The sequence below is a fragment of the Trachemys scripta genome, chromosome 24, assembly GCF_013100865.1.
Source record: "Trachemys scripta elegans isolate TJP31775 chromosome 24, CAS_Tse_1.0, whole genome shotgun sequence".
NCBI classification, from domain to species: domain Eukaryota; kingdom Metazoa; phylum Chordata; order Testudines; family Emydidae; genus Trachemys; species Trachemys scripta.
Genome location: NC_048321.1, coordinates 8,636,596 through 8,658,882, shown reverse-complemented (window position 1 = coordinate 8,658,882; position 22,287 = coordinate 8,636,596). Strand labels below are relative to the sequence as shown.

General features: G+C 48.8%; 1 protein-coding gene across 2 annotated transcripts; it reads right to left on the bottom strand.

Annotated features, from left to right (window-relative positions):
* Positions 1-6,051: 6,051 nt before the first annotated feature.
* PEX11B (peroxisomal biogenesis factor 11 beta) lies at positions 6,052-21,653 on the bottom strand. 2 transcript variants are annotated; one of them, XM_034756608.1, is made up of 4 exons: positions 21,631-21,653; positions 10,238-10,353; positions 9,751-9,952; positions 6,052-7,684 (listed from the first exon to the last, which is right to left on the bottom strand). In XM_034756608.1, exons 2-4 carry the CDS (start codon positions 10,254-10,256, stop codon positions 7,318-7,320), a joined length of 588 nt encoding a protein of 195 aa, XP_034612499.1. In that variant the 5' UTR covers positions 10,257-10,353; positions 21,631-21,653; the 3' UTR covers positions 6,052-7,317. The 2 variants fall into 2 exon arrangements, with proteins under 2 accessions (XP_034612499.1, XP_034612498.1); XM_034756607.1 differs by lacking the exon at positions 21,631-21,653 and adding an exon at positions 18,390-18,975.
* Between the last annotated feature and the right edge of the window lie 634 nt (positions 21,654-22,287).

Here is a 22,287-nt window from a genome sequence, read left to right as displayed (position 1 = left end):
GATTACGGAGCCTTTGTTTGAGAAGGGAGATGAGCCCTGACACACGCTCATGTGAACTCGATGCGTTCTGGCGGTTAGCGCTCGCCCCCGTGTCAAATCTCTCTTGGAGGTCATCTGCAGAGACGTCGCTGCTACGGGAAGTCTGCAAAACAGCCTAATTAGGAACGGATTCAGGGTGATGCCTGGAGGGACACTGGGAAGACGGGTTTGTTATTTTGTGGGCCCCTTCGCCTATCCACCATCGTTTCTGAACCGTAACCTATGTATCTGGGGATAAAGCTTGACTGCTCTGGGTCCTTTTGCCAACACATCGAGAAGACACGAATTAAAATCCAGTCAAGAGTCGTACCTCTTCTCAGCTTGCCGGCCACTCGTGCGGTGCTGGTGCTCCAACCTCATGGATATCTACCCAGGTCCTAAATATTGCACCTGTCGAATGCAGTGCGGCAGCTTGGAGCTCCAATTATCATTGTGGCAAGTTGGACTCCATGCCCAACACTGCCCTGGTGGGACCCGGACAACTCCAGTCTCCAACCTTCCACTCCTGGCTGGTATCCACCCCCCTATGAAGGCAGGACCCTGGCCGCATGACTGCACAGAGCCACCTATCAGAACAGCTTATTTCAAGTCATCTCAAAGCCGCCTCAAAAATGCCAGCAAAAATCCAAATGCCCCTTTGCTGAATTAGTTGAGCCTCAGTCAGTACATCAGACGCGACTTTTCTAAGGAACAGTGGCGACTGGGCATGGCATTCACCACCTGTTCAGTGCCCTACTCACTGGGTATGCGCTGCCACTGACTTGCTGCAGTTGTGAACAAGTCACTTCCCTTCTCTTTGCCTCCTTTTCCTCTCTCTAGTTCTCATGAGCTCCAGTCCAGTGGCCAATCTGCTGGACCATACCAGCTTTGCAACTTAAGTGCAAAGTCTGATCGTCTCTGCCATCGGAGGACTTTTATCCATAGCTCACATACGATTTATAAATAGCCAATGTTTTGCCTTTGGAATGGACTCAGATGTATGCACGAGGAGAGATTAGTAAGACTGGGACTTTTCACCTGGGAAAAATGATGACTAAGGGGGGATATGACAGAGGTCTATAAAATCATGTGGAGAAAGTAAACAAGGAAGTGTTATTTACTCCTTCTCATAACACAAGAACTAGGGGTCACCAAATGAAATTAATAGGCAGCAGGTTTTAAACAAACAAAAGGAAGTATTTCTTCACACAACACAGAGTCAGTCTGTGGAACTCTTTGCCAGAGGATGTTCTGAAGGCCAAGACTCTAACAGGGTTCAAAAAAAGAACTAGATAATTTCATGGAGGACAGGTCTATCAATGGCTACTAGCCAGGCTGGGCAGGGATGGTGTCCCTAGCCTCTGTTTGCCAGAAGCTGGGAATGGACGACAGGGGATGGATCACTTGATGATCACCTGTTCTGTTCATTCCCTCTGGGGCACCTGGCATTGGCCGCTGTCGGAAGACAGGATACTGGGCTAGATGGACCTTTGGTCTGACCCAGTATGGCTGTTCTTATGTCCAAACCGCGCTCCCAACTGGAACTCCACTGTAATGGCTCCAATCCTCCTTGCCCTTGTAAGTTACCATGTGAATGCTGCCTTCCCCAAAAGAAACATCTGTTGCAAATTAAGAGACACAAGATGACAGGAAAATAGCAGCAGCTTTGCTTTTTAATTCATTAGTTTGCAAACTGCCCTGTGTCACCTTAAACCTGAGCAAGAGCTGGGTGTAAGCAGGAAAGTTTGTCTCTTTCACCAAAAGTTGGTCCAATAAAAGATATTACCTCTCCCACCTTGTCTCTCTTTTTAAACTATTTACAAGTTAATTGTACCATATTTACATCAAACTGACAACGTGATTGTTAGAGAGACTTTGCAGCTGTCTATTGTACATTTTAAGCTTCAAGAAACTTAACAATATTGCTCTAAAACGTCAAAACCTTCATGTTCACCGTATGAAGAAGCTGCTGGCGGCTGGGTTTGCTAGAGGCAGAAGCGTGTGTTAATAAATAGTCTGAAAACAATTTACAGTGATATTTTTACTTAGCATAACCCCGACCCATTTAACTGATTTATGTTCGATCTACTCTCTCCTTGGGAAGTGTCAGAGCAACATCTGGCAATATGCAACAATGGCACTTAACAGCTAAATTATTCTTACTGATATGTGATCGTCTACGGGCTCTGTACTCAGACTGAGATTAGCACCTGCATAATGCATACGGGTCGCAGATATCCAAAAAGACAACTCTACTTACATTTTACCTGGACAATTTAAAACATCTTCATTTTGCAGGCGGTGGCAGAGCTGTGACCCAACTGAAAGTCTGGAGCCCAGTTCCTCTTATAACCCCCTTGCGATTTGTTTGGCTAACAAGCCCTCAGTTTTCTCTTGGTATAGCTTATCATAGTGCAAGTAGACTGACCAGATAGCAAGTATGAAAAATCAGGACAGGGGGTGGGGGGGTAATAGGAGTCTATATAAGAAAAAGCCCCAAATATCGGGACTGTCCCTATAAAATCAGGACATCTGGTCACCCTAAGTGCAAGGCAGCTAAAATCCAAGTTACCCGGGTGAATGAATATTTGTGTATGTACGTGCACAGCCAGGGTTTTTCTTCACCAGGGCAGGCAGTGGTTCTCAACCTTTTCCATATTGGGATCCATCCATTCCGTCCCTTTTAGCACCAGGGAAGGGCAGCCTGGCCACAATCCCTTGACATCTGCTCACAAGCTCCAGGTTGAGAAGCCCTGAGATAAAGTAAACAGCTGGGGTTCTAGAATACAGAAAGACGATGCGTTAAAAGTGAGACAATTAAGGAGCAGTTCCTGCTGAAAGGGGGTCTACATAAAAATGGCCCCCAGTTACTCAGATCTCTGCTTCCTGAACGTAGGGAGTTCCCATCGCTGATGAAAAGAAAGATCTCCCTTCTGCGCTGCGGGAGAACGAGCTGGAGTCCATTCCGACTCATGTAGCACCAACAAAATGATCAGCTAAGAACCTACTACCACAGTGATTAGGTCAGAAGCTGACCAAACAGCTGGGTTTTCACATCTCGACTGGGAGTCTCTGGCACCAGCAATTGGAGGAACCGGCTTGACTTGCGAACTAACAAAGCTTGATCTACTTTGATCTGTTAAAATGACCACTCTGTTCCATTCAGAGAAATTAGGTTTTGCAAACGATGGGTCGTTAGATATTTGACGGCTCATTCGATAAAGTATCTTTGTTAGGATGCACAGATGGTAGCAAGGATTAGTTAGTGGCTTAAGTAAAGGGCAGGGAGTCAGGACTCCTAGGTTCTAGTCCCAACTTTGCCACTGCCTTGCTGGGTACTTTGGGGAAAGTCGCATCATCATTCTGTGCCTCAGTTTACCCATATGAAAAATGGAGATACTAGCTGCCTCCAAAGGTGGTTTCATACCCTCATGGACTAATTTTTAAAGGTCCTGAGCAGCTGCAGCCCCTGCAGATTTCACTACGATTTGGGAGTGCTCGGCCATTGTCAAGGATCGAGCCGTTATAGGCTGTACTAAGGCGACAAACGATGAAGGGGGAGATGAGTCTAATAAGGTACAACAGCCACTGGGGGTACTTCTGGAGGACCACTAGCTCTTGATTCCCCAAAGTTCAATTTTCCCTTGGGGTGCCCTTTTCCAGGTATCAGACCTCTTCTCCCACAGGGATCTTTTCCTGCAGTCCGCCCACAGGGTCTTCCGACACTGTGGCCCGCAAGGGCCCTCGGCTTCTTCAAGGAGGGATCCTTCTGCTGCTCGGTCTGGAATTCAGCTGCTGGGTTTGGGGTCCAGCCCTCGTTGGCTGTGCCTCGGTTTCCCCGCCTCGGAACAAAGCCTCAGCCCTCTTAAACCCTGTTCCTGATAACTCAGTACCCCCGTTGGGAGTTTTCCACATCCCCTGCTAGGCAGACTCAGTTTGGACTGTGCTGTGACGTTCTAGGCTTGAGGGCCCGGAGAACGGCCTGTGCTGTGTTCAGACGTACAATAAACCCTTCTCTTTTATGCTGGCTGAGAGTCACGGCAGTCCAGAGAGCGGGGTGGCCCTGAGAACAATGGAAGTACAGCTTCACGGATTGATATCAAGTTTGTTATGTTGGACAGCAGACGACAGAGCTCTGTGCCACTCAGCCACTGGGCTGGATTCCCATTTAACCTTAAGACCCCTTTACAGGGCTCCGGCTGTGTATAAGCACCTTAAAGTAGGCCATTGACACCCACTGTAAGGGCCCTTTACAACACTGCCCAAGTGGTGTGAAGGGCAATGAGAATCAGGTTCAGCAAATTACTCAATTCATTCATTCCATGATGACAGCCAGAGAGCAAGTTTTCAAACCCTCTGACTCGAAGAAGTGGTCTCTCTCCTAGCAGGCTCTGGACACAAGCATTTTGGTGGGGTTGTGGTTGGCACGTGCTGTGCACGAGGCCTTGCATACACAAGGATTGAGCCAGCTTCATCCAAGGGAGCTGGCAAGGTTGGAGATGTATCAAGTACTGTATTTGTGAAACATACAGGCTTGCTGGTCCCTGGTTAAAGACTGCTAGACACACCCCTGCCCCGACTATCTCAGATGCTTTTCTGCCCCCATTACCAATCTGAGCACCTCACACTCTAACATATTTATCCTCGCTATACTCAAGGAGGCAGGGCAGGGCTGTCATCCCCATTGTATTGCTGAGGACCTGGGGCACAGGGAGGCTAAGTGATTGGCCCATGGTCACATAAGACATCTGTGTCAGAGCAGAGAACTGAATCTAGCCCCCCGGAGTCCCGGGCTAGTGCTCTACGCACTGCACTATCTACCTCTCTGATCGAAGACAGGCACCTCGCGTCTACAGAATTCCAGTACAAATCGAAGTAAACCATCAGACACTGCTAATTCAGAAACATTAACTGATGGAGCTGATATTTTAAGCTGCCGTTCTGGGAGGGGGCAGAGGGGTGTCTTTAAAATGTTCTATTTAAAAGACAGTTTTGTCCCTCTCTTTCATTGCTAACCATGGCTGCATGTGAATGAGATCTTTGTATGTTCCTGCTGCTTCAGGCCTTGACCAAAGGCAAAATTCTCTATTGGAGGCACGGTAATCCACTCTGCAATATGTGCCTGGATACCACAAGGAGAGGACTGCGCCTTCGGGTGAGGAACAAAGCAGCCGAGAGCCTGGCTTCACATTAATACTACCAGCATCGAATACAAAGCAGAAGGAGCGAATTATACAGAGAATACCGCGAATTCTCCCGCCATGGAAGCTTTTGTTAGGTACTGATGAGGCATCGGGGGGGGAGGGATAGCTCAGTGGTTTGAGCATTGGCCTGCTAAACCCAGGGTTGTGAGTTCAATCCTCGAGGGGGCCACTTAGGGATCTAGGGCAAAATCAGTACTTGGTCCTGCTAGTGAAGGCAGGGGGCTGGACTCTATGACCTTTCAAGGTCCCTTCCAGTTCTAGGAGATAGGATAGGATATCAGTGGGATTTTAATGTCCAGGGGGTTGGAAAGAACAGGCCAACTTCTCAGGTGATGCGAGTCAGCTCCACTGAGGGACCACCACCCATTTACACCAGGTGGAAACCCGGCTCAGAATCCTCACGCTGTCACAAAGATCTGGGTTCAATTCCTGGCTCTGCCAGTGACTTGTCTACCCTTGGGTGGGTCACTTCACCTCTCTGTGCCTCTGTTTCTCAGCTGTAAAAAGGGAGATAATATTAGACATACCTCAAAGAGGGGTTGTTCTGAAGGCCTGGATGAGTCCTGAAGGCATGGAAAAAGAGCACTGATCGCTAAGGGCTTCCAAGCGTACAGCCCGCGACAGTTTAAACACAAGCAAGATCATTCTCATTACCCTACATACATCATTAAAAGAGATCACCGAAGAACGCAGTGGCGTTAGGTATAAATGCAATCCTTGGTGCTCAAGATCTCTCTGCAGCCAGATCAGCCATCAGTCTGGAGGGCTGCGTGGGTGATCTGACTTTGCACAGAGGAACAGAACTCGATAAACTCCAGTAAAGTGGTAATTTCAGATCAGCACGTACGTTTATTACGAAAACAATCTCAATACAGATTTCCATTCAAAGTTAGCACTGCCCCATTTTTTGTCTCCTCCTCTCCAGTTTATTAAAGTACACCAAAGAAGCCATTAAAAAAAAACAGCAGGGTGAGCATTTGGCTAGCTGGGTGAACAGGAGTGCAGGCACAGGAGGGTAGGTCTGTGTTATTCCTACTTTACAGAAGGGGAAACTGAGGCACAGAGACATGAAGGTCCAGAGTCATTCAGGGCACAAAGGAAAAAAAATAAAATAAATAAAAACAGAACCAGGAGTCCTCAGTCCTGCCCCTGCGCCGAGATCACACCTCATCTTACAGTCTCTACCCATTGCTGCAAATTGGTGCGGATCGTGTCGGTTTCACTTACCCGCTTTCACAGGTCACCATGCTCCATGCCTGAACATCCCTACGTGCTTTATAAACAAACAATGGAAAAATAGAGCCAGACTGAAACAAATAGGAGAGGCAGGAGGAGAGACTGAATATTGCTGTTTACCTTTGTTTTCCTACCATCAAACCTAACCTAACGTTGCTACCAAGGCAGCAGGAAAATCCACGGTTTCCAGGCATGGCAGAGGTGTCAGAACTGGGGACGGCATCAACAGGAACGGCTGGGAATGCTGCAGCCTGCACTCTGCCAGCGCACACAAGGACATGCCATGTCATGTCATCACTGTTAAGTGCCGCTACTTCGTGAGCTTCCCCAGCACCTTTCAAAGTTACCTGGCATTCCTAATAAACCGGGGCTTAGCAATCGACCTCAGGAGTCTCTAGCCACAAACTCCAGGCGCTTGTTACTCACAGTACTTCAAGGGTTATATTTAAAACAGGCCTTCCACGTGAAAGGTGCCAGATGGACAGCCGTGGAGACCAAAGTCCACTCTGTATCCACAGACCAGGTAGTACACGGGCAGCAGCAACGAAGGCCTCCCCTACTTGCTACCTTCTGGTTTTACAGGTGGGGAAACTGAGGCATGGAACCCCTGTAGGGACAAGAGGGGAGCTCAGTCTCCATGGTTCATCCGATCCCTGGCTAAGGCTGTGAATTAGCATCAATTCTGGTGGCGGACCGTGAACGCTTGTCCTATCATAGGATCGAGCCCCTGCCCCGAAATTCACTGCATACCAGCCACTGGATAGTAGCAACCTTGGACCCCTAACATCCTGGGCTGGCCTGGAACCGGTAACAAAGGCGAAGGTTCCACCTCCCTCTACCAACCTGCCAGTCCTCCCGGTTAAGGTTTAAGTTTGAGCCAGGGGTGAACGATGGTGAGGATAGAGAGGATGGAGGAGGTCAGCCCGCACAGCCCCACAAAGCCCGGGTTGGTCTTGTACAGCCCCAGCTTGTCCAGCGGGATGAAGATATCACAGGCGTTTTTCACCACGTCCACAAGCAGAGGGGGGTTGCTCCTCAGCACGTGCACAAGAAGGTGCAGCTGGACTTTCAGCCTCAACACCAGCTGCTGGAGACTGGTGTCTGCTCGGAGCGCGTGCCGGGTCTCGCTGCCCTTCGCACGCTTCCCGCAGGCCTCGCGCTCCATCAGGAGCCGGATCTCGTAGGCATCCCGGCTCAGGTTCAGGATCAGTGCAAAGAAGTAATATCTGAAAGGCAGAAGGGGGAAGGAGAGAGGGTTTATCAGCTAATATTTACTGTCCACTGAAGGGACGAAACTCCCACTGACTCCAACAAGAGTTATGAGTCAGCAGCGTGCCCTCCTTGCCAAGAAAGCCAACGGCATATTGGGCTGTATTCATAGGAGATTGCCAGCAGATCGAGGGAAGTGATTATTCCCCTCTGTTCGGCACTGGTGAGGCCACACTTGGAGAATTGCGTCCAGTTTTGGGCCCCCCACTACAGAAGGGATGTGGACAAATTGGAGAGAGTCCAGCAGAGGGCAATGAAAATGATTAGGGGGCTGGGGCACATGACTTACAAGGAGAGGCTGAGGGAACTGGGTTATTTAGTCTGTAGAAGAGACGAGCGAGGGTGGGGGGATTTGATAGCAGCCTTCAATTACCTGAAGGGGGGTTCCAGAGAGGATGGAGCTCAGCTGTTCTCAGTGATGGCAGATGACAGAACAAGGAGTAACGGTCTCAAGTTGCAGTGGGGGAGGTCTTGGTTGGATATTAGGAAACACTATTTCACTAGGAGGGTGGTGAAGCACTGGAATGGGTTACCTAGGGAGGTGGTGGAATCTCCTTCCTTAGAGGTTTTTAAGGTCAGGCTTGACAAAGCCCTGGCTGGGATGATTTCGTTGGGGTTGGTCCTGCTTTGAGCAGGGGGTTGGACTAGATGACCTCCTGAGGTCCCTTCCAACCCTGATCGCCTATGATTCTAAGAGCAGGGTGGCCACCTAAAGCTACGTTACCGCAGCTGGGGTGTGTGACTGCAGCAAGTGCAGACACACCTGAGCTAGTTTTAACAGAGCTAGTGAAGCAGCAGCAGCATGGGCGGCGGTCGCTTGAGTACATACCCAGTGCCGCCATTGGAATGAGACCTGGCTCTATTAAAGCTACCTTGGTCATGTGCGCACGTGCTCCGATCGCACCTCCCGACGGCAGCGTGGACAGAACCAAAGCATCTTCATCAGGATATAACTGTAGGACGTATTGTTCAGTGGCCAGTCTACAGGTCGAGACACCAGGACTCCTGGGTTCTATTCCCAGCTCCTAGCTGGACGTGTGACTGAAGGCTAAAGCAGTGGATTGGGTTCTACTGGAATGACCTTGGAGAAGTCCCGTCACCTCTCTGTGCTTTGCTTTAGCCAGCTATTGGACGGATGCACCACTTACCTCTCCAGGGGGTGGGAGGCTTTATGTCTGTCAAGAGCTTTGGGATCTCTGGATGGATGCTAGGGAAGTGTTACTAGGATCCCAGCTGAGGGTCAGCTGCATGACAGGACAGGTCACCTTATTGGAAGGCAATATGGCCAATGCAGATTCCCCCGGTCCCAGACATTCACGTGCACCCAGCCTGACATGTGGGGTGTTAAACTGAGCTCACTGATGCTGTGTGGATGTCAGAAGCAACACAGTTCAGTGCACAGGACGCAGCACCAGATCCTGCTTCTATTCCAAGGGCTGCCACAACCTTGCTGTGTACTGGAGGGGAGGGGAAGGGTGAGCTGCTCTGTGTCTCGGTTTCCTCGTGTGTAAAAGCACAGAAAACGATCCTCCCCCATTTCTGTGCAGCCCCGAGATCTGCAGACACAATCAGCTGTGTTAAATAGTATCACTACTGCTAATAAAGAGCCCTGGCCATTTTTTCTTGCAAGCGTAGGGGTGCTAACGCCATTGCCTTATGCAAATTCAAAACTAGGGCTTTATATTCTGCCTATTAGCACTTCCCAAGGAATTTCTACGGCTACGCTTCAACGAGCCGCAGCACAGAGTTCCTGTGGGCTGTTGAACCGTTCCTGTGGGCTGTTGAACCGTTCCTGTGGTCCACCCCAGAGGTAGCTGCAGTTCAGTGCTGGGCAACCTGTATGCAAGGTTAGCAAGGTGCTTTGGGATGGAAAGCGATAGGGAGCAGGGAAAAGACAGAGCTATTTCTGTTGCAACACAGCTATTGTTTGCAAGGATTTGTCGGAAACTCCCCCCCACACACACACTTACCTGACAGGATCATCCCTGACCAGGAAAAGCAAACGGCCCTAGCCCAGCCTTACCTGAAGGACCGCTGGCTCCACTTTTCCTGGTCCATGTGAGGGAGGAGGCCCGACTTCCCCGCCCACAGGATGTTGTCGCAGGCGAAGTACATGGCTCGGTTCAGGTTGCTGACGGTGATGCAGAAGCGCAAGACCACATCCGACAGGTGGATGGCTCGCTTCGCCGACTCCAGGGCGTCTGCCGAGTTCCCCAGCCGGAACACTGGAACATCAAGCGGGTCGAACGAAGTGTCAGCCAGACACTCCCTGCTGTTATGTCACTACTAAGCACGTCACTGATGCCAAACGGGCCAGGGATCTGGGACAACTGACACATCCCTCCAGCCTTCCACGCCAAGCTGCGGGGCCACAGACCACCCCCATCCAGCATTGTGGCACAAAACTACAACCAAAGGTAATTAGCGGGGTAGGAAGAACTGGGTTTCTCTTGTTCAGAGACCCTGGAAGCCTCCCATTACATCCCCTCTGAGAAGATGATTTCACTTACACTTGCGCCCCAGGCTCATGTGAGCCTCGAGCTGTTTGATCCTGGCGAGGAAATCAGCATTCGCTCCGTTCTTCTGCAGCGTGTAGCCGAGCAGAGTGCAGGCATACTGAGCGGCTCTGAAAGAGACAACCGAGTATAGGCAATGCACCTAGCGAGACAGGATTTGCCTTAATGGATCAGTCCAGCAAGCCCAGCCTCTTGCCTCCACCAGTGGAGGATGAAACACCCTCTTCTTCCAGCCCCGGTTGGCTATCTATGGAGTGCTGCCCGTGGCAGGGAAGAGAGATTTCTTCCTGAGCCCTGCAATGATCATCATACTGAAGTATGAGATTCAATTACCAATATTATTACTGGCCAGGAAATTCCTGCAGCAGGGAGTTCCATAAGTTGGCCACGGGCTGCTTTAGAAAGTGGTCCCTTCAATGGTCTGTAAAGCTTGCCATTTCTACCCCACATCCAGTGACTAACCAATGAGGAGAATAACTCGCCTCTCAGCCCTACAAAACCCAACACACACACGAGTCCAACTAGCTCATTTCATCTGAGGCTTGTTAGACCCTGAAGTGTTTAGGTTAAAAATAAAAGCATAAAGGATCTGATGGCTAACTAAGTCTGCCTGGGACCTCCGCACTCCTCGCCACGCAGAATGGACATGCCCTGAATATTTAGCACTTTCCCATTGCAGCTGCACATCTTTGGATAGCATTTACAGGCCTTTTCAAATGGCCCAACATGGGCCAGTTCCTGGACCCAGCTGACGGGACCGGTTTCAATTCTGCTAAGAAGATAGTTCCTGGAGCGAAGCAGAACTCTCTCTAGACTCAATAGCTTCCAACTTATTTTCTTTCCTAGAGGAAAGGGGTAAATTCCCTCCCCTCTCCCTTTCCCTAAATAAGACCCTGATTCGGCAAGGTACTTAATGCATGGGAGTTGTTCCAGTGAAGCCGGCGTTTAAGTGCCTCACTGCATCACGTCCTAAGCGGGCTGATTTTCAGTGGCGTTAAGCACCTGCAATGCAATGATTTCCATAGGACATGTGGGTTTTCAGCACCTCTGGAAAGGAGGCCACTTATTTAGCGGGCTAACTAGGGATAGAAAGGCCTAATTTAGGAACACAGGCCTAGGCCTGAAAGGGACTCCTGGGTCATTGCGCCCAGCGCGTGCTATCACGGCCAACCCCCTCATCCCATCCCGTTCAGAAGCTGATCAAGCTCCATTTTCAAACTGCTTAGAGGTTGTTTGCCCCTACAACTCCTACTGGGAGGCTGCTCCAGAACTTTCCTCTTCTGCTGGCGAGAAACCTCATTCCCAGCCTATATTCCTGGACAGTTTATCCCTGTTTGTTCTTGCGCCGACACTGTCCTTTAGCTTAGACAGCGCTTCTTCCTCTTTGGGCTGTGTTTAGAGAGCAAACCATATCCCCCTCTCAGCCTCGGTTTTGCTAAGCTAAAAAAGCCAAGCTCTTTTAGTCTCCTCTGGTAAGATTGGTTTTCCATTCCACTGATCATTCTAATAACCCTGCAAGGACCCAAATTACCACTTTAACTGCTTCCCAACCACAGAATTATTATTTTTAGTCATATCGCAGTGGAACCTGGGGATCCAATCAGGGCCCCATTATGCTAGCCCCTATATTATTATTATTATTTATTTGTGTTAATCTTACATTAGCAAGCTAAACATCTCACATGAGCATTTGCTAAACATCTCATGGGTGTCATGGCTTTGAGGCTTCTGTATGTCCTTCTCCTATCCTTCTGGAAAGGGCACACAGAAATCAGAACAGAAATCATATGCCTTGACTTTCAGTATGTGGAAAAAATAAGGAGATTCTTGGCAAACTTCAGTGCATGTGACTTCTTAATAAACAGCTCCCTGTTTGACCATCTGGCTTGGTATGAAATTGCAGATCTGACACTTTCATCTCTGCATAAAGCCAACGTACTTTTAACCCAGATAATAAACGTTAATGAAGTAGGACTGGGGAAAGTTGTGCCATCATGAGATCGTTTTGATGCCTATGGAAGATCTGTTCCGGAGCTTAGATACCATAGTGAGAACTGCCCTCGCAACATCTAACAGAGAAAAATGGTTTTTAAATAACAAAAACTAGAAGTAGGTTCTGAGAAGCATTTGCTCAAACACTGTGCATGGGGAGGATGCAAAGACGCACTGAAGACGCTGATAAAATCTCAGCAGATGTCTATAGATTGTCTCCTCGTAAAACTTTTGGCTGGAAAATGTTACCTCCCCCAGCCTAGCTTTAAAACATTACTGTCTGATCCTGAACTGCTCTTTCGAATGAATTTAGTCCTCCCAGAAGGTGTCACGTCGATATCCAGGATTTGATCTGCTGTTTATCCCCAGAAAAGGGACAACCTGGGCAGCTTTCTCCCGCCAACGAGCCCCAATTCCACCCTGGGCAGCAATGTCTAGTCTCCACCGCCAATTCAGTCCCCAGCCTCTCTGCTGAGAAGGGGGCCCAATTAGTGACAGTTGTGGTCATGATTTGTCATTCCTAAAATGAACCTAGGAAGATCCCAGACCCAGCCATGTTCAGCAGGAAGGAATGCGGCTGCAACAGGTCTGAGGGAGAAAACCTAAATAGGTTCCAGGAGAGAAAATGAGAGGATCCCCCCCCTTCCCCCCGCATCGTCTGACAATGAGGTTTCTCCAGTTCAAATCATGTGATTCCAAGGGGCTGCTTAAGGAAGAGGAACCAGATGAGGCTGGAGTTGGAGGGAGGCAGAGCAATTGGAAACGCTTCAAGCGGATAAACATCATCTGAATAAAAGCAAGCAAAGCCAGGAACAATATGTAACATGCCTGCTGATCATGCTTGCGTTAGACAGGGAAAAAAGTGTCCGTTCATGGAGACTTCAAGGGAGAAGGACAAAACATTATGGAAGCAATTCAATATTAGATCAAACTGAAAGGAGTGTGTCTCACAAATAACGGCCCCATTTGTGAGTACAGGAACAAGGTTTGATATGAAAAGGCGCTTGAGCACGCCAGCTCCCAGGGACTTCAATGCTGCGCTGGCCCAAGCCTGCAAAGGTTAAGGACCCATGTGGGTCATGGAAACAGGACATCCCTCTTTGTGGAAGGGCAGGATCCAGGCATGTTTGCAGAGGGAGGAGTGACCAGTGTTACCAACTCTCGCGATTGTTTTGCCAGCCTGACGGTTTTTGCTATTTTCCTTCAAGTTCCAGCTCCAGGAGTCTTGGGATTACGGGAGAATCTCAGCTTAAAATTTAAAATAAAAAGGAAGTTTCTAGCCCTAAAGGCTCAGAAAACCTTTAGAGATAGAAATAAATATTTAGCAAATAAAAAGAACCAATTTCTCCCCCTTAAATCTCATGATTTCTATGACAATTTCATAATTTTGCAGGGACCAGACTCGTCATTTTTTTTCAACACTGGGGTTAGCAGTACTGAAGACACTTCCCACTAAGATGTAGTCTACACTTTGACTGTGAGAACACCTGCCTTAGATTATTAAAACAAGACAACAAAAGTTGCTTCGTGCTACATTTCTTCACTAACCCCATTCTCCCATCACACCCCCTTCGTCTGCTTCTTCCACCAGCTGCACCTTGTCACAGCCCTTGACCGTGCTCAGTGCAGCAGGGACTGTCTTTACTTGTTTGTATAGCACCCATCACAATGGAGCCCTGGTCTCCAATTGGGGCATTTAAGTGCTGTGTGACACAAATAAGAAGTTTATTGGACAGTGAAACTAGTTTAACCTGTTCCATTGGGTTCCTTGTGATCTGGCTCATTGCTCCTGTGTTGAACACCCTACCTTGCAGCATAGCTCAAACTGTCCAAGTTAGGAGCGGACACTATCTACCACTGAGACCTCGTGTGGTTTAGTGGATAAAATCCTGGGCTGGAAGCCAAAAGACCTGGGTTTTATTCCCAGCTTTTCCACTGATCCTGGGCAAGTCACTTCCCCTTCTCCTGCTTGTTTCTCCTCCCACTCTGTGTCTTGTCTGCATGCACAACGCCTGGCACTATGGAGTCCGGAACTTGGTTGGGGCCGGTAGGTGCTACTCTAAAAGAAATAAAATATTAATACCACAACCACTGGAACGTTAAGAATCCCAGCTCTCCAGAAGAAAACTCAATGGTCTCTAGACCCAATGGTTCATAATATATCAGACCTTTAAATCTGTCACTGTCTCCTGGGTCTAGCAATGATTTTTTTAGCCCAGCTCTGGGACCGAACAAAGCAAATCAGGAATTATTTTGGGGAAGTTCTAAGGCCTGTGTTATACAGGAGGTCAGACGAAATGATCACAATGGTCCCTTCTGGCCTTGGAAAACTATGAAATCCTGAAATCAGAAATTTTAGGTTCTTGAACATCTGCTTCATGCAGGAGTAACCTGCTTCTAGAAGGTATTTCCAATCACGACCATGTGGCACTGAAAACTCTGATGTCATATCCTGTGCAAGCCAGAAGCTGCCAACTAACTTCATAGCAAAGCAACAAGTGTTTAGTGCCTTGGTCTTAAGGGTTTATTAGTCATTTGTTCAGAGAGGATTATCAAACTGTCTTCTGCATGGTTTTCATCCCACCCAGCAGTCAAAACAAATAATCTTTCTGAGATACTAGTTTGCCTAGCTAGTTCTTCCCCTTTAAGAGCACCTTTCTATCCACTGATCCCAAAGCACTTTACAATCAAGCATTACAACATCCTGATAGGTATTATACCTATTTTACACAAGGGGAAACTGAGGACAATACAGTTAAGAAACTGCAAGAAATCACTGATGTCAGGAACAGAACCCAGGAGTCCTGGAACCCAGTCCTCAGTTCTAACTACTAGCCAACATTCCCTCATGGAACTGTGAACAGAAATCAGGTGTCCTAATTCCCCATTCTATACTCCTTTTATTAGGCCACACACACACTTTCCCCCAAAATGCCCTACATGGCTTTTTCCTAATCTAGAGGCTTTTCTGCCACATAAACTGGTGTCCATCAAACTGACTCTGTTCGATTTAGACCTGAAGGTTAGGCTTGTTTTTCCTCTTTGGTTGCCTAAGAAGTTTTCCATTGTTTATTGGGAGACTAAACTAGTCACAGAATTGGTGCTATTAATAATGTAAGAAGAGAATTTGTTTAAAACTACATAATTATCTTGACAGCAGTTCCCCTACAGGGGTCTGATCCAGCACACACTGCTTTTTCTAGTGACTAATGGGAAACTTTGTGGAGTATTTGTCAAGCTGTAATAAATAATATTTATTATTTGCAATGCAGTAGCACCTAGGAGTTACAACCAGGGACATGGACCTCATGCTGCTAGGAGTGTACAAACACAGAACAAAAAAAAAAAAAAAAAGACAGTCTCTGCCCCAAATGCACCATAAAGCGTCACCCTCCTTTGATTCGCCACAGAATACAAGTCAAAACAAGCTACCAAGAAAACAAATTCATAAGAAGAATCTTTTAAACGTTTCTCATCTCTGGCTGGCTGAAAAAGCCTACATATCTCAAAACTTGCCTGCCCCATTGGGGAAAAAATGCTTCTTATTAATTACCAGAATTTAAATCTAAGCCCACAATGAATATGGAAACTTTTTTTGAAAGCCCAAGTTGTCCAGAACATAGGGAAAAGCACGACTGGTGAACAGATTTCACAAGCACAGAAATCCTCTAAGCAGTCAACCTCTCTCTAGGCTGGGACAAGGGTTTACAAGGGGATATGTGAGACCAATGCCGCTTCCAGGCAGGAAAACACTAGCTTCTCGCTGCTTACCTACAGGGCTCGCTATTCCCCGGCCTTCTCTATATACTGCTTAACCAGTTCATTGCAAGGTAATTCCAGCTCCACAGAAGAAGATGACATTACGGAAGAATAGGATTATTTGGCCTGTATAGGAGGGGAAATCTAACAGAGGTGCATTATATAACATAACTATTGCCCAGCAAAGGTATTTTGCAGGATTACAAGACCAAAGAGACACTGAAAATTTTAAAGCAACACATTTAAAACAGAAATATACATGGCATAAAAAAAGATCAGCCAGTGGAACTTGATACTGTAGGGAGTGTTTCTCAACTGGGAGAGAGACAAAAGACAACCAGGGAGATGGCGAGGCACTGAAAGTGTTATTACAGTCTAAAGCAGTGGTCCCCAATGCGGTGCCCGTGGGTGCCATGGTGCCCACTGGGGGATTTATGCGTGCCCACCTACTGACAAGGACAACCAGCCGCCAAAATGCCGCCGAGAAGCAGCAACGCCAAGAAGCATCGCTGCTGAAATGCCGCTGCTTCTCGGCGGCGACGTTTCTCGATGACGCCAGTTCTCGGCGGCTGGTCGTCCAGTGCCCGCCACACTCTTCAGGGAACACGAATATGCTATTGCAATAGAAAGGTTGGGGACCACTGGTCTAAAGCAAAGCAAATCTCATTCCCCCACTAACCTCCTCCCCTTCAAGGGCAAATATTCTCGGTCAGCCTCTCAACACACACACAAATCAATTACACAGACTTAACACTTATCACAGATACATTTTTTACTCTTATTTTTATTGTCAATATAAAGGGATTTCAAACCAGGTTTAGCAACACTCTCGTAAGTTTGGTGGTTTTGTTGCTTTTTCCCCCACCAGCCAAACAACTCAAGTTTCTTTTTTTAAATATTAGGTGCCGATCTCAAAGATTTGTAGCTATGGTAAAATTTCATCTATTGAGTCTCATTCTTCAGGGCATGAGCTGGGAGTCCAGAAGGAAAGTCTTTCCCACAAGCCAAGAGGATAATTTGGCACATGACCATTCCCTGGGACATTTACCATAAGATGCCATGGGCATTGGGGAAACCAGACTTAGGCCTGGTCAACGCATAGGTTGTTGTACCAGTATAACTGTTGCTTAGGAATGTGGTTTTTAACAGAAAGTTATAACAGGACAATCCCCAGAGTGGATGCAATTACAATTTTTTAAAGGGCCTTATGCTAGTATAGCTAATTTCCCTTTCCATAAATGCCCACACTACAGTGGTTGTACATGTTTACCATACTAGGACAGTTCAAGTGGTAACAACTTTTTGTGCAGACAAGTCCTTAGACGGGACTATTGGTCTGGCCAAATTCCCAAGACACCCGTTGATTATCATACAGGCAAGTTTGCCTCTGTCCCGCACAAACCTCAGCCCTGAAAATATTTCTGGGCTTCTTAGTCACCCTGCAAAATCCTTGAAAATTCACAAGGGTTGGGGGAAAGAAGGCAGAAGCCAACCGTTCTGGTGAGCCAACAAAAACAGCAAGTGATTAGGATTCCGCAGGGACTGACGCCTTGTCTAGGCTAGAAAGGGTTTGCTGGCTCACCTTCCTCCTGGAGACATAACTTAGACTGGCAAAAAAGATCATTTGCTGGTATAGCTTATACTCGTTTCCTGAATGAAACAAGCTGGGCTGACAAAGGGAATGTCTATGCAGCTTGCAACAGGGAGCTTTCCAGCCCAGATCAACAGACTCAAGTGTGAGGAGTTCATGCCAGCACCCTGAAAACAGCTGCGCTGACAGGCTTTGACGTTCAGGCTGGAGCATGGGCTCTGAAGCCCACTCTCACCCCTAGGCTTCACAGCTTGAGATGCAACTACAAAGCACGGTGTACACAGCTTTTTCAGAGTCCTAGCACGCACATACACACACACACACACACCCACAACCGCAAGTCTGTTGATCCAGGCTGGGAGGCTTGTGGCTGCAGGCTGCATAGACATACCCAAAAGGATTTTTGTTGCCACTGTAACTAAAGCTACACAGAGTCTTTTACTGGAATAGTTAGGTGGGTTCAGGGTGCGATTTCCCCCCCCCACACACACACACACACTCCTGACACAGGTAGGCCAGCAACACCTTTCACTGCAGACCAGGCCTAACGCTAGTGGCCCATTTGCAGCAACCGGTGACTGTTTTGACACTGATGTCCCAATGGAATTTCACAGGCCCTGGCAGCTGAATTCGGTACCATTCCCGGGATGATCCAACAAAGCCAGCAACTCAGGGCACGGATTCACCCCGGGGTCACCTCAATCCCTTCCCTCTGGCGCAGGGGCAACCCGCTACTCACCGGCAACCCTTGGCTTGTGAAGCCCCAGACTTCCCCCCCCATATTTTGCTGGGCTGATACCACACCTGAAAACCCGCTCCTTGGCTTGGCTCTGGGCACTGAACTGCACCCAGAAATCCATGGTGCTGGTGCCCCTCCTCCAGGCACAGCCGGGCCCAAGGTCTTCGTGCCTTCCTGGGTGAGCTGATTACAAGGTCCTCACCCTCCTCCCTGGGCCTCCTGGTGCAGCTCCGCCTTGGGCCCCTCCGCCTTGGGCCTCCTGGTGCAGCTCCGCCTGGCGCCCCTCCGCCTTGGGCCTCCTGGTGCAGCTCCGCCTGGCGCCCCTCCGCCTTGGGCCTCCTGGTGCAGCTCCGCCGGGTGGGGGGTTCCTTGGGCCTCCTGGTGCAGCTCCGCCGGGTGGGGGGTTCCTTGGGCCTCCTGGTGCAGCTCCGCCTGGGGCCCCTCCGCCTTGGGCCTCCTGGTGCAGCTCCACCGGGTGGGGGGTTCCTTGAGCCTCCTGGTGCAGCTCCGCCGGAGGCCCCCCCACCCTCGGCCTTCTAGTCCAGGAGTCTAAGCCGGGGGAGGACGGGTCGCTCCGTTCCTGAGGGGAGGGGGTGTTGAAGTCCCCTCCGGTCACAGGCGAGACGGTTGCAACCACTTCCGGGGATGCAACGGTGGCGCCCAGGGGTCAAACTTGGTGAAACCACCCAACGCGATATGGCTGCGCCCCCTAGAGCCCAGCAGAGGAAGGGCAGCAGCGGTTCTCCCTGTAGCCCCCGGCCCGCACCCCTTCTCTGCCTGCTCCCTGCCTGTTGTTACAGACAGGACCAGAGCCCCCTTCCCCTAGCTCGTATCTCCCAGTCCCCCAAATCAGCGCCCCCTCCTCCAGTCCACCCAATCCAGCACCTCTTCTTCCCCCAATGACCTCCCAGCACCCCCAATCCCCTCATAACTCAGCACCCAGCCTCCCCTTGTACCTCTCAATGGCCAGGGACTCATCTGTGTAACTCCCGCAAGACAATACATCTGTGTCCCCTTTACTTCTCCCCCAGAGGAAATGATAACACCCTTACAGTTAAATGTAAATAATTTACTCCCTAAACTGGGAGGAGTGGTAGATATGTTGGAGGGTAGGGATAGGATACAGAGGGACCTAGACAAATTAGAGGATTGGGCCAAAAGAAATCTGATGAGGTTCAACAACGACAAGTGCAGAGTCCTGCACTTAGGACGGAAGAATCCCATGCACTGCTACAGACTAGGGACTGAGTGGCTAGGCAGCAGTTCTGCAGAAAAGGACCTAGGGGTTACAGTGGACGAGAAGCTGGATATAAGTCGACGGTGTGCCCTTGTTGCCAAGAAGGCTAATGGCATTTTGGGCTGTATAAGTAGGGGCATTGCCAGCAGATCGAGGGACATGATCATTCCCCTCTATTCGACATTGGTGAGGCCTCATCTGGAGTACTGTGTCCAGTTTTGGGCCCCACACTACAAGAAGGATGTGGAAAAATTGGAAAGAGTCCAGCGGAGGGCAACAAAAATGATTAGGGGGCTAGAGCACATGACTTATGAGGAGAGGCTGAGGAAATTGGGATTGTTTAGTCTGCAGAAGAGAAGAATGAGGGGGGATTTGACAGCTGCTTTCAACTACCTGAAAGGGGGTTCCAAAGAGGATGGATCTAGACTGTTCTCAGTGGTACCAGATGACAGAGCAAGGAGTAATGGTCTCAAGTTGCAGTGGGGGAGGTTTAGGTTGGATATTAGGAAAAACTTTTTCACTAGGAGGGTGTTGAAGCACTGGAATGGGTTACCTAGGGAAGTGGTGGAATCTCCTTTCTTAGAGGTTTTTAAGGTCAGACTTGACAAAGCCTTGGCTGGGATGATTTAGTTGGTGTTGGTCCTGCTTTGAGCAGGGGGTTGGACTAGATGACCAACCCTGATCTTCTATGATTCTATCTCTTGTCGGAGGGTCTCACAGCTCTATTAACATTAATGAATTAACATGCTCACAGCCTCCCTGGAAAGGAGGTCAGTATCACTGTCCCTATTTCACAGAGGGGAAAAGTGAGGCACTGGAAGAGGGGAAGTGACTTGGGTTAGGGTTACACAGCAAGCCAATGGCAGAGCTGGAAACAGAACCCAGGAGTTCTGAGTCCCAGTCCCCTGCTCTCACAACTAGACAGACTCCCCCCTCAAACTGGGAATAGGAACCCCGATTCACAGACCCTTTGCTTTAACCACTAAACAATGTTCCCTCCCTAAAGGAGTATGTTTTCAAGACTGTCTGTCCAGTTGCCACCTGTCCTCAGTAGTCAGGGCCGGCTCCAGCATTTCTGCCACCCCGCGATCAGCGGCGGCAATTGGGGAAAAAAAAAAAAAAGCCGCGATCGGCGGCAGCAGTTCAGCGGCAGGTCCTTCGCTCCTAGAGGGAGTGAGGGACCTGCCACCCACGAATTGCCACAGGTGCTGCCCCTCTCCCTTGGCCGCCCCAAGCACCTGCTTGTTAAGCTGGTGCCTGGAGCCGGCCCTGTCAGTAGTCATCTAAAGGCAACCATAATAAAACCTGCGTGTCACTCTACTGATCATCTTCCACCCTTTCACACAAAGTCTCTTTCTGTCACTTTCATGCGGCTACTGAGAGGCTCTAATTTAAAAACGTGCTGAGTAACCATTCCTGGTGGTGAGAACATAGGAGAGCCAGTGGGTGCCCTCGCTTGCTTCAACTGCCAACTCCTGCCAAACAAAAGGGATAGCCAGAGCATAGTGCAGAGGGACAACAATTCTTAATTCTTTCTGCTCACTCCACTGCACTATATCTAATTACAAGCCCTGAATAAAGGCTATTTGTTCCAGATCCTCTCTCTCTCTGCGACTCCATGGGCCCCTTATAATACACTTCAATAAAAGACCATTTTATTTTCTACAGTGTCTTTCATATAAATGGTATCCCAGCACGCTTCAGAGTTAAATAAATAACAGCAGAAAGATGTGAGAAAAAAAGAGACATTTTCAGCTGAGATCAGAAAACAAAATCGCTGAAGCAGAAAGATACGGGTGGGGCTGTTCCAGACTGCGGGAGCTGCAAAGGAGGAGGCTCTTGTCCAGCATTAGAGAGGAAAAATAGACACAGGTGGCTCAGATACTCAGGCGATCGACATGGTGTAAAGATCTAGATATATACATTTTAGATAGAAGATTAAATACAATTTAAATGTGATTTGATTCTTAGAGTCCTGTAAAATGTTCAGATACTTGATAGAGCAAACACAAATGCAAACCCTATCCTAAGCACATGCTTAACATATCATCACTACTTCTGTCACATACCGGAGGTCTCTATCTTTTCCCACACGTTGACGACACTTCTGTTAGCTTGTCCTGGGGATGACATATTTTGAATGGCATTAACAGGAAAAAAAAGAGAGTGAGGAGGGGAACAGGGCCCTCCTGCTGATTCAACATAATCCAGTTACATTAATAACATCTGGTGATGCTGCTTTCCCACTCAGCCCTGCCTTTAGGGGACCCATGGCTTCTGAGGGTGTAGGAGGGTTTGGATGCTTGTGAATGAGAATGGAGTCATTGCTGGGGATTGATCATGGGGAGGGTGGGTCTAAATTAAGGGGGGCAGATGAGAGGGCAGATAGTGAGGGAGGTTAAGTGGGAAGAACGGAAGATCCCATGAGTGCTCCCTGCCCATGATGTGGTGGGGACCAGCCTAATCATCTCCCCTCCGCAACCGACGACTGGAATAGAACCCAGGAGTCCTGGCGGCTTGAACCCTTTGCCCTGTGCCACACTTTCCCAGAATCCGTGGCCGCACTACCAAAATTCTCAGCACTTGGCCAAACTCCCAGAATTCCTTGCACTTGGCCATACTCCCAGGATCCATTGCGCTACAACACGACGGTCCTTCTCTAGCAGGACATAGGTGGGTTCTAATTGGTTAAATCCCATAGTCCCCGCCCCCTGACAACACAACCT

Excerpts from the sequence above, each read along its gene's own strand:
- PEX11B (XM_034756607.1), bottom strand. The coding sequence starts at position 18,445 with ATGGATTTCTGGGTGCAGTTCAGTGCCCAGAGCCAAGCCAAGGAGCGG. Across the intron at positions 10,354-18,389 it reads GCCAAGGAGCGGGTTTTCAG|AGCCGCTCAGTATGCCTGCA; the intron begins GTGTGGTATCAG and ends TGTCTCTTTCAG. Across the intron at positions 9,953-10,237 it reads CATGAGCCTGGGGCGCAAGT|TGTTCCGGCTGGGGAACTCG; the intron begins GTAAGTGAAATC and ends TTGATGTTCCAG.